General features: G+C 33.4%; 1 protein-coding gene across 1 annotated transcript in view; it reads right to left on the reverse strand.

The window, feature by feature from the left end:
• LOC123655083 (angiotensin-converting enzyme-like) overlaps positions 1-15,941 on the reverse strand; it is an 81,996-nt gene that overhangs the window by 55,207 nt on the left and 10,848 nt on the right. Inside the window, exons 12-24 of the mRNA XM_045590921.1 lie at positions 14,828-14,963; positions 10,580-10,801; positions 9,811-10,066; positions 9,586-9,729; positions 8,960-9,151; positions 8,668-8,765; positions 8,409-8,581; positions 8,209-8,333; positions 8,003-8,130; positions 7,706-7,920; positions 7,094-7,234; positions 6,500-6,675; positions 5,933-6,004 (exon numbers count right to left, since the gene is read on the reverse strand). Coding sequence (XP_045446877.1) covers positions 5,933-6,004; positions 6,500-6,675; positions 7,094-7,234; positions 7,706-7,920; positions 8,003-8,130; positions 8,209-8,333; positions 8,409-8,581; positions 8,668-8,765; positions 8,960-9,151; positions 9,586-9,729; positions 9,811-10,066; positions 10,580-10,801; positions 14,828-14,963 — 2,078 coding nt within the window. The remainder of the gene's footprint in view (positions 1-5,932; positions 6,005-6,499; positions 6,676-7,093; positions 7,235-7,705; positions 7,921-8,002; positions 8,131-8,208; positions 8,334-8,408; positions 8,582-8,667; positions 8,766-8,959; positions 9,152-9,585; positions 9,730-9,810; positions 10,067-10,579; positions 10,802-14,827; positions 14,964-15,941) is intronic.

Genomic DNA, 15,941 nt, shown 5'->3' on the forward strand with positions numbered 1-15,941 from the left:
AGGAGAAGGGTTGGAGCTTAATCCACCACGCTGCTCCACTGCGGTTTAGTGGATACGTTCCCTATTATGAGTAACGATCGCATTCAGGTATTTATAATAACAACCGGAACCGACGCCTTAACGTGCCACCATGACAGACATCAAAACTGGAAAGAGAGATTTATACAAATACAAATATTAATCCCGTGCGGGAACCGAACCCGGAAACCCTCGGTGTTTTAGGTGACAACTCGCACCGCTAAACCGGAGCGGTCGTAATAATAAACAAATTTAATATTAAGGGTTTGAATCTGAAAAATTCTTCTATAAGATATCAACCCCATAACTCATATAAACAAACTGACAACTTATAATCTTTTTCCATTCAAAGCATTCTTAAAAAAATAACTCTACTGCACCGATCAATCTACTTCGTGTATTCTCCATTCTACGTGACATTGGCGAAATCATCTTTGCTCATTTGGCACAATTGAAAGCCATTAATCAAAAAGAAGAAGAAGTAAAAAAATAACTATTTAAAATAATTTCAATGTATTATAGTTTTTTATAGATCAATGATCATAGTGTACCTTTCACGGGAGTTGGTAATACAGGTGAGTAAACTTTTTTAAGAAGGCTTTATCGAGACAAAAAGTTTTAAACAAACAATAATATTATTATTTCTTTGATATTCATTTTTTATTTACGAAAGAAAAAAATGATTACACAATTATTTTTTGTATGAAAAAAGAATCAATTACAAGGCAAAGTTGACCTACGACGGTCAGTGGAAAAAAGATATTTAAGACGATCCTTGAATAATTTTTGAAACAGCTAATTTAATTTGCCAAACTTATTATAGGTTTAAAGAATTTATTTTCTTATAAAAACGTAATATTCGCTTATAATGAGATACAATCGATATATGTACTATAGTATGATGTAAATTTTTTTACCTCTGGAACGCTTAATCGAAACATTTATAATAACATTGTATATACATGTTCTTTTAATTTCGATTTAAAAATATTCATGCTGTCCGAACCCCTAACATGATTTGGTAAATTATTATATAGCTGCACTCCCTCAAACAGTTGTTATCTTACACAGAATAGTAAGTCCTAATTCATACGATTCATTCAATAAAAACGGTAAGAAGTTATCAAGATATTCACTAACAAAGACAAAAAGTGCTGAGATCAAGCGCGCGACCGCTAAAGCATTAACCTGTAACAGTGGCAAATAAGCGTACGGCCCATCTGATGGTAAGTGATTACCATAGATATTTATAGACACCTGTAACACCAGAAGCATCGTAAGCCCATTGTCGACTCTATCGTTGACCTTGCCTGGTAACTCTGACTAACTCTGTCACAATAGGACACAACACTACTTAAGACTTAAGAGCAAGTATTTTGAGACTGATATCTTCTAATTTGCCAGCCCGCCTTGGAGCTGTATGGTGGATTAAGCTCTGACCCTTCTCCTACATGGGGAAAGAGACCTATGCCCAGCAGTGAGATATTATCGGCTGAAGCGTCGAGATCATCTATACAGTTGAGGAACTTCCCTAGTCAGGCTCTTAAAATTTTATGCAGAATATTTCCTGTACCCTACCTCAATGAAGCCATATAATGAGCCAAGAGCTAAAGCCAACATTATAATATTCTAATGCGTTGAAACAAACAAACAAAATGTTCGATTTAATTACTACAATACCTAAGTAGGCCCTAGTAAGGTAGGTTGTATTTTTACGATATAACATTAGTGCCCAACCTTGTAACACCATTAGCCGACGTGAAGCCGCTTCGTGCGCAAGTTGAATAAACATCGCTTCATTATTGTAACGAGATAAAGAGGTCGTTTGGGTAATAACGTTATTAAGGGATACTTGATGCAATTTAGTTAGATATCTAGCTGTACGATTATTTACAAATAGCAGATGTGATCGCAAAAATAAATTTAACTGAGGTAGGGCATTTCCTGCTCAAAATATGGAGCAGCCCGACTGGGGTAGTACCTCGACCTTACAGAAGATCACAGCAAAATAATACTGTTTTCAAGCAGTATTGTGTTCCTGTTAGTGAGTAAGGTGACCAGAGCTCCTGGGGGGATTGGGGATTGGGCCGGCAACGCGCTTGCGATGCTTCAGGTGTTGCAGGTGTCTATAAGCTACGGTAATCGCTTACCATCGGGTGAGCCGTACGCTTGTTTGCCGACCTAGCGACATAAAAAAAATAATAATCTATTACTATACGATGTGTTTGCGCAACGGTAACAGTTCTGGCTTCTGGCTTCAGTTACCGGTTTCATTGCCGCTCATGACAAACAATACTAAATTTTTTATTTGGACCTAATACGTTTATAATTTCGTAACCCCCTAAACTGCGCGACAGTTTATCGGTAGACTTATCGCTTGTCAACATCATTACATAGTATTCAAAGTCACTTCCCGCTGTCTGTATGGTTAGATCTTTAAACCATGCAACGGATTTTGATACGGTTTACTTTAGTAAATAGAGTGATTCCAGAAGAAGGTTTATATGTATAATAAATGCATAATACAGTAGAGGAACACAGATAATTTTTGCAACCGTACCGGGGCGAGTCGATATACTATAAAATTTTACCTAGCACCACTACCTCATTTTTTTTTTTAATATTTAAACAATTTTTGAACAATTTTTAACAAACTTATTGAAACTCAAAAATCAATACTTTTGGCGAACTCGTTAAGAAATTCAGTTTTCAATTTATTTTTTATAATCAACTTATTAACTTTTCATCAAACTTTAATTCTCTAAGCCATACTACGTTATTAAATATTTTTAGCACCAAATACTGAATCGTCCTTTTGGCATTACAAGTATTTACATATATTTCAACTAATTTGTGTTCTCTTACTCTTTTGGTATTATATCGGTTGTGCACCAGTACTCTATGCTTGTCATTATTTTCTAGACCGTATCACGGCCATGTTGTTGTTGTTGTTGTTGTTGTTTTGCACGGGCTTTTCTCCGCAACTCGACGTCTTGGTGCGCCTTTTTTGCGTGATTGGCTGGGGGCACTATTCATAGATAATACGGCCATACGTGTAACAATTTAGGCGTTTGTGTTTGTTTTGTGTGTGTATACTATGGTATATGTTATATAATTATTATTTGAGATAAAATAAATAGAATGAGACGGTATATCTTACATTAATTTTACGATAACTTTTAAACAATAGCATTTAGTGGGAAAAGGCTATTTATCAAACAATAGAGGTTTTCCGATGATTGTTTTTTATTTAAGTCAGGTTAGAATAAAAATAAAAACTACCACTAAAATATAATAAAATTCGTATTTTTCGCACGGATTTTATTATTTGAAGTATATTCAACTTTAATCTTTTTACTATATTTTTTATTTCCTTATACATCGTATATAAAACAATTGTTTTAAAGTACAATGACTTTATAAAAAAAAAAAAATATTTTTTTAATATAAAATTGGCGGCAATGAACCTACTTCCGGCCTTAAAGACGTTGTTCAATTCTCGCCTCAAGTGTAGATGAAATACTTATTTATATTTGTGTTATTTTAATGTAATAAATATACATATATAATTTTATTTATAATAATTGTGTTTGCAGGCAAACGAAAAAAAACCGACTTCAATTATATCGACAAGTAATACAACGTAGGTAGACGAAAAATTAGTCAAGTAAATACGTATTATCAAAGATTACTCCATAAGTTGTAACTAGATCTCGATGAAACTTAAATGTGGCCACATGATTAAACATCAGCTTTCGATTAACTTAAAAATCATCAAAATCGGTACACCCAGCAAAAAGTTATGCGGATTTTAGAAAGTTTTCCTCGACTTCTCTAGGATCCCATCATCGGATCCTGGTTTCCTTATCATGGTACCAAACCAGGTACCACCATCCCCTTTCCAACAAAAAAAGAATTATCAATATATATATATATATATATATATATCTATATATATATCTATATATATATATATATATATATATATATATATATATATATATATATATATATATATGAATACGGTTGAATTGAGTAACGTCCTCCTTTTTTGAAGTCGTTTAAAAACTTATATCAGTTAGCTTTAACCTAAAACACGGATAACAATTAAAATTATAATCGCTTAAGCATGAAACATTACCAATACTACATCCAGAAATAATCCATTTTTTATACGAATAGGTCGGAAACACCTGATGTTAAGCGGTTCCGTAGCCTATGGACGCCTGCAACACCAGAAGCATCGCTTTGGTGACCTTACACCGTCCTACTACTACCCGACCCTCCCCAAGAGCTCTGGTCAACTTACGGCCGAACCCAATATTCAATCTATCTCTGGTTATGTCCTACTAGAGACAGAAATATCTATCTATCATTCATTTTACTGACCCAATAAACTTGTCGACGATAGGCAATCTTATCCTTCAAAGCTGTCTATCGACGAGAGGGAGGATAGCTTACCAGAGATAACAGTTCGTATGAAAATAACAGTGTAAGCGTCCCAATAATAATAGAGTTCTATCTGTCAGTAACGTTGGTTATCTTTAGTAACAACAATATCCGATCTATAGTTATCGGGGGATAACTAAGATTTATTAATTGCAAAAGTATTTTCTTTGTTTAAAATAAAATAATTTCGAGTGAAAAATAATGGCAGACTCAAGTTCAAGTAGCAGTTCAAGTGATATTGCTCTTTTGCAACAATTAATTGAATAAAAATAATAAGTTTCTTGTGAAATAATACTTACTTTACTCATCTTATGAATAAAACAAACAATTTGGTGAATGATTGTATAATTTGCAATGATTTGTATAATTTGAATTTTGATTTGTAAAAAAATTATACAAATTCAAACGAAACGACGATTCAATAAAGCGTAATGGCCTCGTAGCGTCTTTTCGTGTCGTGTTAAAACGTTCCGTTACTAGATTTACCATGCATTCCATATTAAAATAATATCATTTATTATAAATTAAAAAGTCTGTGTAAAAATTAATTTGTCCATATTATTATAAAACAAGATTACTTTAATATGAATAAAATTTGTATGACAAATTTAAATAGTACAAAACATCTGTGTAACATAACTGAGGCCGTCTGTGACGCTGCGTATACTAGAATGTAAGGGAGAGCTCAGGTAGCCGGTCTGTCTACAGCTAACTGGAGATAGTAGTCCCCTATGCGAATTATTGGGACAACTACAAAGGATAGATAGTTAGTTATTAGCAGTCGATGATAACTACCTATCTCTATCTTTAGATTGAATATTGGGTTCGGCCGTTACTCACCACCGAAACACAAGACTAATTGAGAGCGCTATTTAATTGAGTAGTGTTGTTGTGTAGCTGTGTGGCTACGGCATTAAAAATATATCCATCCCATCTCTTCCCGTGGGTGTCGTAAGAGGCAACTAAGGGGTAACACAGTTCCACTACTACCTTGGAACTTATAAAGCCGACCGATGGCGGGATAGCCATCCAACTGCTGTTTTTGGTGCGACAAAGCCTGCGGTCATCAACCCGCCTGCCTAGCGTGGTGACTATAGGCATCACATATGAGTTCACGCCATTTTTGTCGCGAACTTGTGGAGACCTGTGTCCAACAGTGGACAGCGATAGGCTGAAATGATGATGATGATGATTGAATTGTGATCTTCTGTAAGACTGAGGTCCTCAGATCCTCAAGTCAAGTCAAGAAGAAGATCCCGAGTCAGGCTACTCCAGATTTTGGTCAAGATATATCCTGCTCTACCTGGTACGGATGTGTAAGGATGTGGGTAAGGATACATAACATTGACAAATATCACATGCTTAATAACAACATATGAACTTTTAAAAGAACGTGTAATAATTGCTTCGAAACTATTAAATAAGAAAAAAATAATAAATTATTCGTTTTAAGATTATTAAACACCAGCGTATTTGTGTAATCTCCTTTGGAATTCTGAATTCTTCATAGCACTTCTTTGTTCTGGTGTGCAGTATTCTGAAAAAAAAGCATTCTTTACGTACTTTATAAATAAAATGGAATCGCTTTAAGTGTTGCTAAGCGCTAAACTTGAGAACGATTGGTTTTATACGGCTAATTCTTTTTTTCCAGTTCACTAACTTTATTTTGTTTTATGTCTAGTTAATAAAAGGTTCTAAAAATTAGAAAATTTTAGATAGCCTTATAATTATTTAGACTAAACACGCTTAACAGATTGCAAGACAGGATAAAGACTGTAGGTCAGTTTGTAAGAATATTTCATATGCGAAAGGGAATCAACTAAATACGATAATAAAAAATCCTATCTTATAAGCAATATTTCGGGTGTTCGACTCCTAACTACGTTTCTTCAATTCTCAAGAATGCATTAGGAGTCGAACACCTTATATACAATCATGGAGTTTTATGAGATTAGATCATTCTCTATGAAAATTCGCCCTAATACAAATTACGCCTTAAAACAAACAAAAAAATCGATGTTATTCTACTTACGGACGTTACTTGCTTCCCAACCAATGAATTCTCCGGTGCGTTCGTTCTCCCGTTTCAACCACTCGTAAAGGGGTTCAAAATATTCTAGAACTCCACTGGCATCCATCTTACGCTGGCCAGTGAGAGCCTCCATCGCATCTGGCCATGGCTTTGACGAACCGAGTTGCAACATTTTACTGAAAATAAAAATAACCTATATTGTAAAAAAAAAAAATTATATTTATTAACATATTATAAGTTTATTTGGTGAGATTTTATTAGGTAATAGCTTTGGCTAATTAGCTAGCGGCTGTGGAAGGAATATATGAAATAAAGTATTACTAAAACCATATTTATAACTGCAACAGACACAAGACATATGAGTACTATATTTCAAAGTAAATTCATATATTTTTAGTATACTTGTATATGCAACCAATCATTTAAGAAACTAATGTAATATAACCCCTTTTTAAAATTATTTGACAACTGCTATACTTCTTATGACGTCATAATTATGCTGTGTTCATTGCCCAAATATTGCTAGGAAGGCATTAGATTGTGGTTGTACATCTCACGTGTTTAAAAACTATTAATTTCTCATACAATACTAACCCTAAAGCGTTACCAGCTTCGGTACTCCTGTAGATGTCGCAGTTGGAGAGCAGCTTGTTCGGGTCCCCGGGCACATACTCACCGGCTAACTGGCAAAGCGATCGATGGAATTGGAACTGAATGATATATGACACGTAGTATCTGTAAAGATTTTCATGAATATACATGACTATAAATGTACTATTGGTAAAGTTGCCGCATATTAAAAATCATTTAATGTCCATTAATATAGATTAAAAGATTATTTTTTTTTATGAAAATATTTTTTAAAAATATATATATATATTTTTTATTGTAGAGGATATTTAAACCAATAATATCCATTAATATAGATTAAAAGATTTTTTCTTTTTATGAAAATATTTGAAAAAAAAATTATATTTTTTAATTTTTTATTATAGAGGATATCTTAACCAAATTTAAAAATTGTGTTTTTTCATTAATTTGATAATGAATAAGAGATAACAAAAGATTGCAGTAAAAAGTTCTGTTATTTAAAAAAAAAACGTATACTTATGTTTTATTACTGGTTTTGTGTCCTAAGCATATATATGTATGTAGATATAATTTCTACTTATGTGATGTTCATTTAGACATACGAAACTTAATTACCTCATATACTCAACATCAGCAGAAACGTGGTATTTAGCAGCGGGGTCAAAGTCCTCCTCAGACCTAGGTGCTGGTGGTTCAACACCCTGAAGAGATTCCCTCAGCTGCCAGAAATGACAATTGTAGTCATTTTCAGTGGTTGTACCACGGAAGACACCGTAACGGAACAAGTCCAATAAGTATGCGAATGGTAAGAAGACGATCTTGTCTAAACCCTGAAAAGATCACAACATTTTAGAAGAACAATATTCACTGTAACGATTACCTGCAATAAGAAAAAATTCAAAACTTGTTTACCATTTTATATAATTGGTTAATATTCGATTCCAAATCTTCTGGTCCTTCTTCGAGCAATCCCATGACACGTAAATGTTTTGGCGTGGACACAGACAAAGCGATGACGTCACCAACAGCTTCGTGAAATCCTGAAAGAGTTAGTTGATTAGAAAATTATTCATAAAAAATGAAGCAAAAATAAGAGTATCTTTTAATATCAAACATACCAGGATTGGCACCAGCTCTGTATATTACAGGCTGATCTTTGTACTGTAAGTAGTATTGTATGTGACCCATTTCATGGTGAGTGGTCTTGAAGAAAGCATTTGTGATGGTTGTGCATTGCTTGATTCTGAAAAAGATCAACATTTAAGTCGCAACTTTGACACTTACTTGCCATGTTTTTTTGTCATTATAGTAAATTCACCTAAAATCTTCTCCATCAAAGAAGTCCCAGGCTGAAGCGTGGCACACCATATCCCTTCCGTCATTTGGCTTCTCAATGATCGACCTCTCCCAAAACAAATCGGGCATAGCACTCAAATTAAGTGAGGTGAAGAATTCTTCAGCGGTTTTAAACATTTTAAGAGCTGTATAGTTCTGAAAAATATTATAATAATGTTTTACTGGTTAAATAAACATTCTAAAGAAGCGTAATTAAAAATAATACTGATGAAGGTATTTACCTGCCTGATGAGAGCTTCTGTAACGTCAACGTCTGGTTTGTCTGGGTACGGTCTTGTGAATTTCTCGACGTTATTCCAAGTTTGCGCCCATATATTTCCTTTAACCGTTTAAACCGAATTTTAGTTATTATTTTATTTAATTAAATTTTTAAAGAAAAAAATATATACAATAATTGTAAATAGGAAATGACTCTTTGGTTATGAGAATTTATGTATTATTAAATAACTAAAACGTAGGCAGATATGCATCTAAGTTTAAGTACTAAGGAATAAAGCATTATACAACAAATACCTAGTAAATGGGCAGGTATTGGTCCTCTGGCTGAAACCACGCCTTCTCCATATTTAAGCCTCAAATGTCGTCTGACATACGCGTGTATTTGTTGGTAGAGGGGTTTTATTTGCTCCCAGAGTGCTGCAAACTGTTCTTCACTGTCCGGTTCATCGTATGTACTCAACCACCATTCTGCTACACTGTCAAATCCTGGAAATATTTTGATTTAAGCCATAAAAAGTCTTTAAAAATAAATCAAAAGCTAATACTAGTCATGTGGTTTCATTTAAATATGATCGAGTTATAATGAGTAACTTGAGTAATCTTTGACGAAACGTATTTACATGATGGTGAGGGATGGTGTGCCTGTGCTCATGTTAAGTTCTTAGTCTCGACGTATTTACTTGATTATTTTTTCATCTAATTACGTCGTATTACTTGTCGATGTAATTTTATTGAAGTCGGCTTTTTTTCGTTTGCGAGCAAACACAATTATTGTATATAATAATGAAATGACCATAAATTACTAAAACTGCGAGAAATCATTTTATAATTTTTTTTTAACTAAACGTTTATTATAAAATTATTGGATGGAAATTTTTTATTTTTAAGTATTAATTATTAATGTTAGAGAATAATAATACCGTTTAGTTTAGCAGCTTCGTTGTCCATGTTGACGTATTCAGTGAAGAAACCTTTAGACGCAGCGCCTGCAGCCTTGTGCCATTCCAACCATGTGTACTTCAATTCATCAGCGTCATCACTTTGAGCGAAAATGTTAGTTACCTCTAAAATTATTATTATATTTTATTATTATTTTATATCTCCAAATGGAATATTAAATTTTAATCTATATGAAATTTTCGTACCTGGTTCAACGTTCAAGTCACATTTTGAACGATCATTGTAATCGCAAATTGTGGCCCTAGCGTATGTAGACTGCATGTTGTTTATAGCTTGAATCAATCTTTGGTTTAAGTCCTCTGGTAGAGCAGAAGTGCCGAGAACTGAATATTTCTCGAACATTCGCTTGAGATCAGGATCCTCAAATTCACGCCATAAGTAAGTCATAGTTTCTTTCCAGTATTCCTTTTCTTCTTCCGCGATTTCCAAAGAAATTTGCGTCTAAAAATGGATAAGACATTTATTATAATTATCTGCTTTTATCTTCTGATGTAAGACCATTGATAACCCTTGACTTGAAAGAATGAAAAATAGAAATTATTAAGTAATGATCTTAAGCTACACTCTTAATGTCGAAACGTAACAAAAACATTTGTTTAATATATATTAGAAAATATTATGAGGAAGCTTTTTATGAGATAAAGGTGAAGATAAATGCTAGTATTGGTGCGGGAGCCAGAGCCACAATTTTGGTCATTATTTCCTTCCAATCGAAACTTCGTAAAATGCATTAGGGATGTATATTATGAATATTTCCTAATGGATTTTAATAAGTTTCGATTAGGAGCGAATTGGTCATGAAAATCTGTCACTGGCCCCCGGACCATATACACAAGTATGAATAAAGATTCTCCGAGTGTAACGGAAGATTGTTAAACACTTTAGGATATTAGAGACAGGGCAATTATAAGTTTATTAAAGGTAATTAATGTAAGTAACGCATGAAGTATTTACCAATCTCTCTTCATTGTAATCCGTGATGTTGGACTGGTAAGCCCACGACGCTAAAGTTGCTCTGTTTCTCGATTTCGCAGATAGTTCATCCAACTTTCTCATGTACTCCCTTCCGGCAGCTTCCTCAGCTGCCCGTTCTTGGGCTCGCCCTTGAGCAGCGACAATGAAGACCGAGGCTATCGCCCCAACAAGGGCCAGCTCTACGATGACCTTCAACATTATCTGCGTAACAAATAATTATCACATAAGATCGCATTATGCCTATGTCTTAAAAGTTAGTAATCTTTAAATAAAAAATCATTTTTAAATTTTTTTCTACGATTTCAATCAGGGAGGTACATTGTCAAAGTGATATGTCTTTAATAACAGAATAAAGATGACTAGAATCAAAGTATATTACTGATAAACTTTGGAAAGTGCTGGACTCAAAAAAAGATGGACCACCTCGACCGATTTTTTCAAAAATTTAAATTCTTTTACGAAAATTATCCGAAAACGGGATATTTACCATGTTTATTATTTTCGCTTCGCGGAATTTTTTTTAAATTCTTTGTAGAAAATTCGCATGGTATGAAGGACTTAGAAAATTTTACAGAAAATAAGATAAATATCCCAAAAAAAGTTACAGCTCGCACGAGAAGAAAACATCTACAGTCAGCTAGTTATAAATACGAGTATATATTTTAAAAACTAGAATTCAACTAGGACAAATAACTTAACAGGTAAATTGTAGTAAAGTTCTTCACACGTAACTCTATGTCAAGGTTCTGGTCCACAATGCACAACAACTGGGTCAGTGAGACGCGGATTACAAAAAAACAACACAAGCCAAATAACGTTAGTAATACTATTTTTCTAATACAATAAAACAACTGACACTGACATTGAAATTAATGTAATAGCACATACTTAAGACATAAGTGTTATAATTATTATCTTTATTTTGTATTTGAAAACTAAACAGTTCCTTAGTCTTAAAACATACACAACACAAAAACATTTAATCTTATTTAGCACTTATGTACACTTGTCGTATGGTAAATTATTTTTAGCTTCTGTAAGAAATATTAGAACGAGTAATAATGTATGTTTTTTCTCTGCCTTCCATTATAACCGCAGTCTTAACACACAAAAGATCAACTGCTTATTATACCACATTGACTGTTTACTGCATTATGAATATTTAAAATGGATTTCTGGTCAGTATAGTCTAAAATTTCAGATAGATTGAATAGAGTGCTGCTGCTAAAACAAAATTTTATTAATTTGTGGCGATAAGAACTTAATATCTGCTAGACTAGCCCTTTGGCACAGTTTGTAGTTGCCCTGCATTCAGTTCCGCAGGTTGCAGGTTCGATTCCCGCTTGAGTCTAGGTGTAAAATGTGTATTTATATAGTTATGTATTATATTTATATATATTTATAATAAAAAAAATGGCTGTAACTTACCATAGGAACAGACGACCGTGTGAGTTATAAGATAATTATTTATTTATTTAATATGTACTTATTCAATTTACTTATTGTATACTGAGTCAAGAATACACAATAAACATTTAATACTGTATAAATTAATTTTAATCCCTGATTATAAATACAAATACATTTTAAGTAAAAAGCATCCGGTCAAGGCGTTGTATAAAATATTACAAGGGTGTCAACTACGGATCAATAAGTTTATTGAATCGAATCTACAGATGTATTTAGGTTACTTTATTAGCGTTAGTTTCTAATACGTAGATTTTTTAAATGACCAGGTCGGCAAACAAGTGTACGAACCTAACTATAATAAGTGGCTACCATACCATAGCCTATATACGTCTGTAACACCAGAAGCATCACAAGTGCGTTGCCAACCGTACCCCTGACCCTACTCAGAAGCTCTTGCTACCTTACTCACCAAAGAAACACTAGATTACTTGAAAGCAGTATTGTTTAGCTGTGATTTTCTGTAAGATTGAGGTACTTTCACACACACATACAGTCGGGATTATACAAATTTTAGCAGGATATTCCTTGATGTGCCCTACATAAAAATGTGAACGTTTCTAACAGAATTATAGGATTCTGTACACAAATTATTGAAAATTTAAAAGAAAATCAAAAGTAATTTCCGTGACAAATCCACGAATAAAGAGTTACAATTACAGTTTTTTTTTTTTTTTTTGTTTAATTGTCAATTAATTTTGTGCCAAAATATTAGGTGGTAAATGGATTTAAATTTTGTCCGTAACCTTTATAGATATAAAGGTCAATATTCAGTTTGATTTCAAAAGTTATCGAGAATTTATGCTTATATTAATAAGACATGTTTATTTAAACAGAATCATCTCAATTTATAAACGCAAAAAGACCAGTAAATGCAAGTAAAACCTTGTCGTTTTTCTAGTATTCTAACATAAACTATTATAGTTGATTCAAGGGTCGTAAAAACTTTTATTAATAATTTTTATTTGTGTTTATCATTGTGATTAACAGATCTGATAGTCGACGAATAAGGCTGCCAAGTAATTGTCAGATGTACGCGTATGTGACGTATTAACCTAAAAATTATTTTATTATTTTTTCAATTTTATATACGTATTTTATATTTTAGAGACATGTAATAAATAAAAAACAGGCCAAGTGCGAGTCGGACTCGTGCACCGAGGGTTCCGTAGAAACGAAATTATTAAAAATATTTTTATTGTATCGCAATTATTTCCTTTATTTATGCTATACTATATACTGCTGTATGGTTACGGCAGTAAATAATATAGGCACCCCCTTTCTTCCCGTGGGTGTCATAAGAGGCGAATAAGGGATAACACAGTTCCACTACCACCTTGGAACTTAAAAAGCTGACCGATGGCGGGATAACCATTCAACTGCTGGCTTTCAAATACATATTCCAAAGACGGGTAGTAGCGTCTTTGGAAGCGTCTTTGGACAAAGCCAGCCCTGCGGTCACCAAACCGCCTGCCCAGCGTGGTGACTATGGGCAAAACACATGAGTTCGCGCCATTTTATGTGCGAACTTAGGGAGGCCTATGTCCAGCAGTCGACTGCGATAGGCTGAAGTGCCTATGCTATAAGACGTTGCGTCATACCGAATTTCAAGATTCTGAGCTCACGGGAAGTGTAGGTGTAGGTTTTGATTCCCTTGCGAGTGTCGAAAATTTGCAGCATAAGCGGCTGTATCTTTTGATTCCGTTGGCTTAGAAGTTTGTTTTTTTTTTATAGCTCGAAGGGACAGTAGATCTGAGTATTTGATATGAATTTCAGTTTGATACATTCACGCGTTGCTGAGAAAAGGGGTATTGACAGACAGACGGACAACAAAGTGATCCTATAAGGGTTCCGTTTTTTCCTTTTGAGGTACGGATTCCTAAAAATACTTTATACAATGACATGTTAAAGTTTCTGATAGTAACGATTATATCAAGACTACATTCGTTTTTATCATATCGGAGAAATTTTCCTTCGATACAAGATTTGTTGAAAGAACCTACTGACATTTGCTTTTAAAAATAACTAATAAGCAATTTTGGTCTAAATCTTTAATATAAGAATAATAATAGTACATTATGAGTATAGTATCATGTTATATTAACAACCAGTCTAAAAAAATAAACGTCAATCAGATAAAAAAACCATCTATTAGTATTCCGATAAAACATTAATATAAACACGAACACTGTAACTCAAAGAAACATCTTAGTAGGGACCGATTCCGCCGTGATCATAGTCATAACAGCCTCTTACTACTGTGATGACACTTCGTCAACCGGTTTTAAGTGTTTTGTAATTTAAATGTAGATAATTCCTTAAAATATCTTTAAAGAAATCTATCTAATATATAAAATTCTCGTGTCGCGGTATTTGTAATTAAACTCCTCCGAAACGGCTTGACCGATGCTCATGAAATTTTGTGTGCATGTTGGGTAGGTCTGAGAATCAAACAACATCTATTTTTAATCCCCATAAATGTTAAGGGTAGTCCACCCCAAAAAATTTTTTTTTTTTAATTTTTAGATTAATTATTTATTTTTTATTTAATTATGATTTGGCGTTAAAAAATACATACAATCCTAAATTTTCACCCTTCTACCATCAACCACTATTTTTAAATGGCGTTTAGCGGCAAGACAGAGTTTGCCGAGTCAGCTAGTTAATCTATAATAATCATCTAAGCTGTCTTCTTCTTATTTATTTTTTATTTTATTTTATTTAATACTATTACAAAGGCGGCAAAGAAGTGTACAGTACGCATGATAAGCAAATACCGTAGCTTATGGACGCCAGCAACACCAGAAGTATTGCCATTGTGTTGCCGACCTTCTCCAAGAGATCTGACTGCCTTAACAAAGGAACACAACACTGCCTGAGAACAGTGCCTCTCTGTCTATTCATATAAAATGATTTACTATAACACCTAACGCCTAAAACGATAAAAACAAATCATCGACCTGACTAAAATATAAAATAAACTCACAAGTAGAACTTTCTTGGCAGTATCAGAGCAATATCCACAAGGCATTTTAGTGAAATCTCAGTGAGGCGTCTTTTAACAAGCACTACAAATTTTTACTAAACAACATTTGTCTACTTACGAATGTGTTTGCGTTTATGCAAATGAATTAGTATGTTTGGTTGTCTTTCATGGTTGTGATTTGGTCTTTTGTTTTTTGAGAATTTTGGCCGCAACGCATGACGCCGTAGCGAATGATGATGGACTTTTTAACAAAACTGTTTAAGGGAGTTTATACTACATATGTATTTACAGATATAATAATAAAATTGTATGCAGATGAAGAAATATGATAAATAAATATATTATTTAACATATACATACGTTCGTCTGTTCTTATGGTTGATTGTATTATAGATAACAGTTGACTTTTATAGCTATTTTTTTTTTGATAAATATACATGAAAATAATACATATACAGGTATATAAACACAAATATTACACCCAGACAGGTGAGAATCGAACCCGTATCTCGTGGAGCCTAAAGCAGGGCCACTACAAACTGCGCCAACGGGCTAGTATTGCGTAATTGTGCATTTTACTTTCCTGTGGAGATGTACTTCTGGTTGTTTTGTTTGAGCATATGTATCAATAGAAAATGAAAATACCTACTTTGTTGGGATTAATCATCTACTACCGACACTTAAACATTAAAATCTCATTTTTTTCTGAACCATTTCGTTTCGCATATTGAAAAATGATTTTATTCGTACGTCAAAAAATAGCAAATAATTATGATCTTACGTATAAAACGTTAAAAATAAACAACATTTTAATTGGCCATTATTAGTGATAGCGTTGTACATTATCGTCATTTAATTTGAATATAGTATAGAGCGGTTGTCAATAAG

This window comes from Melitaea cinxia, chromosome 7, assembly GCF_905220565.1.
Source record: "Melitaea cinxia chromosome 7, ilMelCinx1.1, whole genome shotgun sequence".
Lineage (NCBI taxonomy): Eukaryota > Metazoa > Arthropoda > Insecta > Lepidoptera > Nymphalidae > Melitaea > Melitaea cinxia.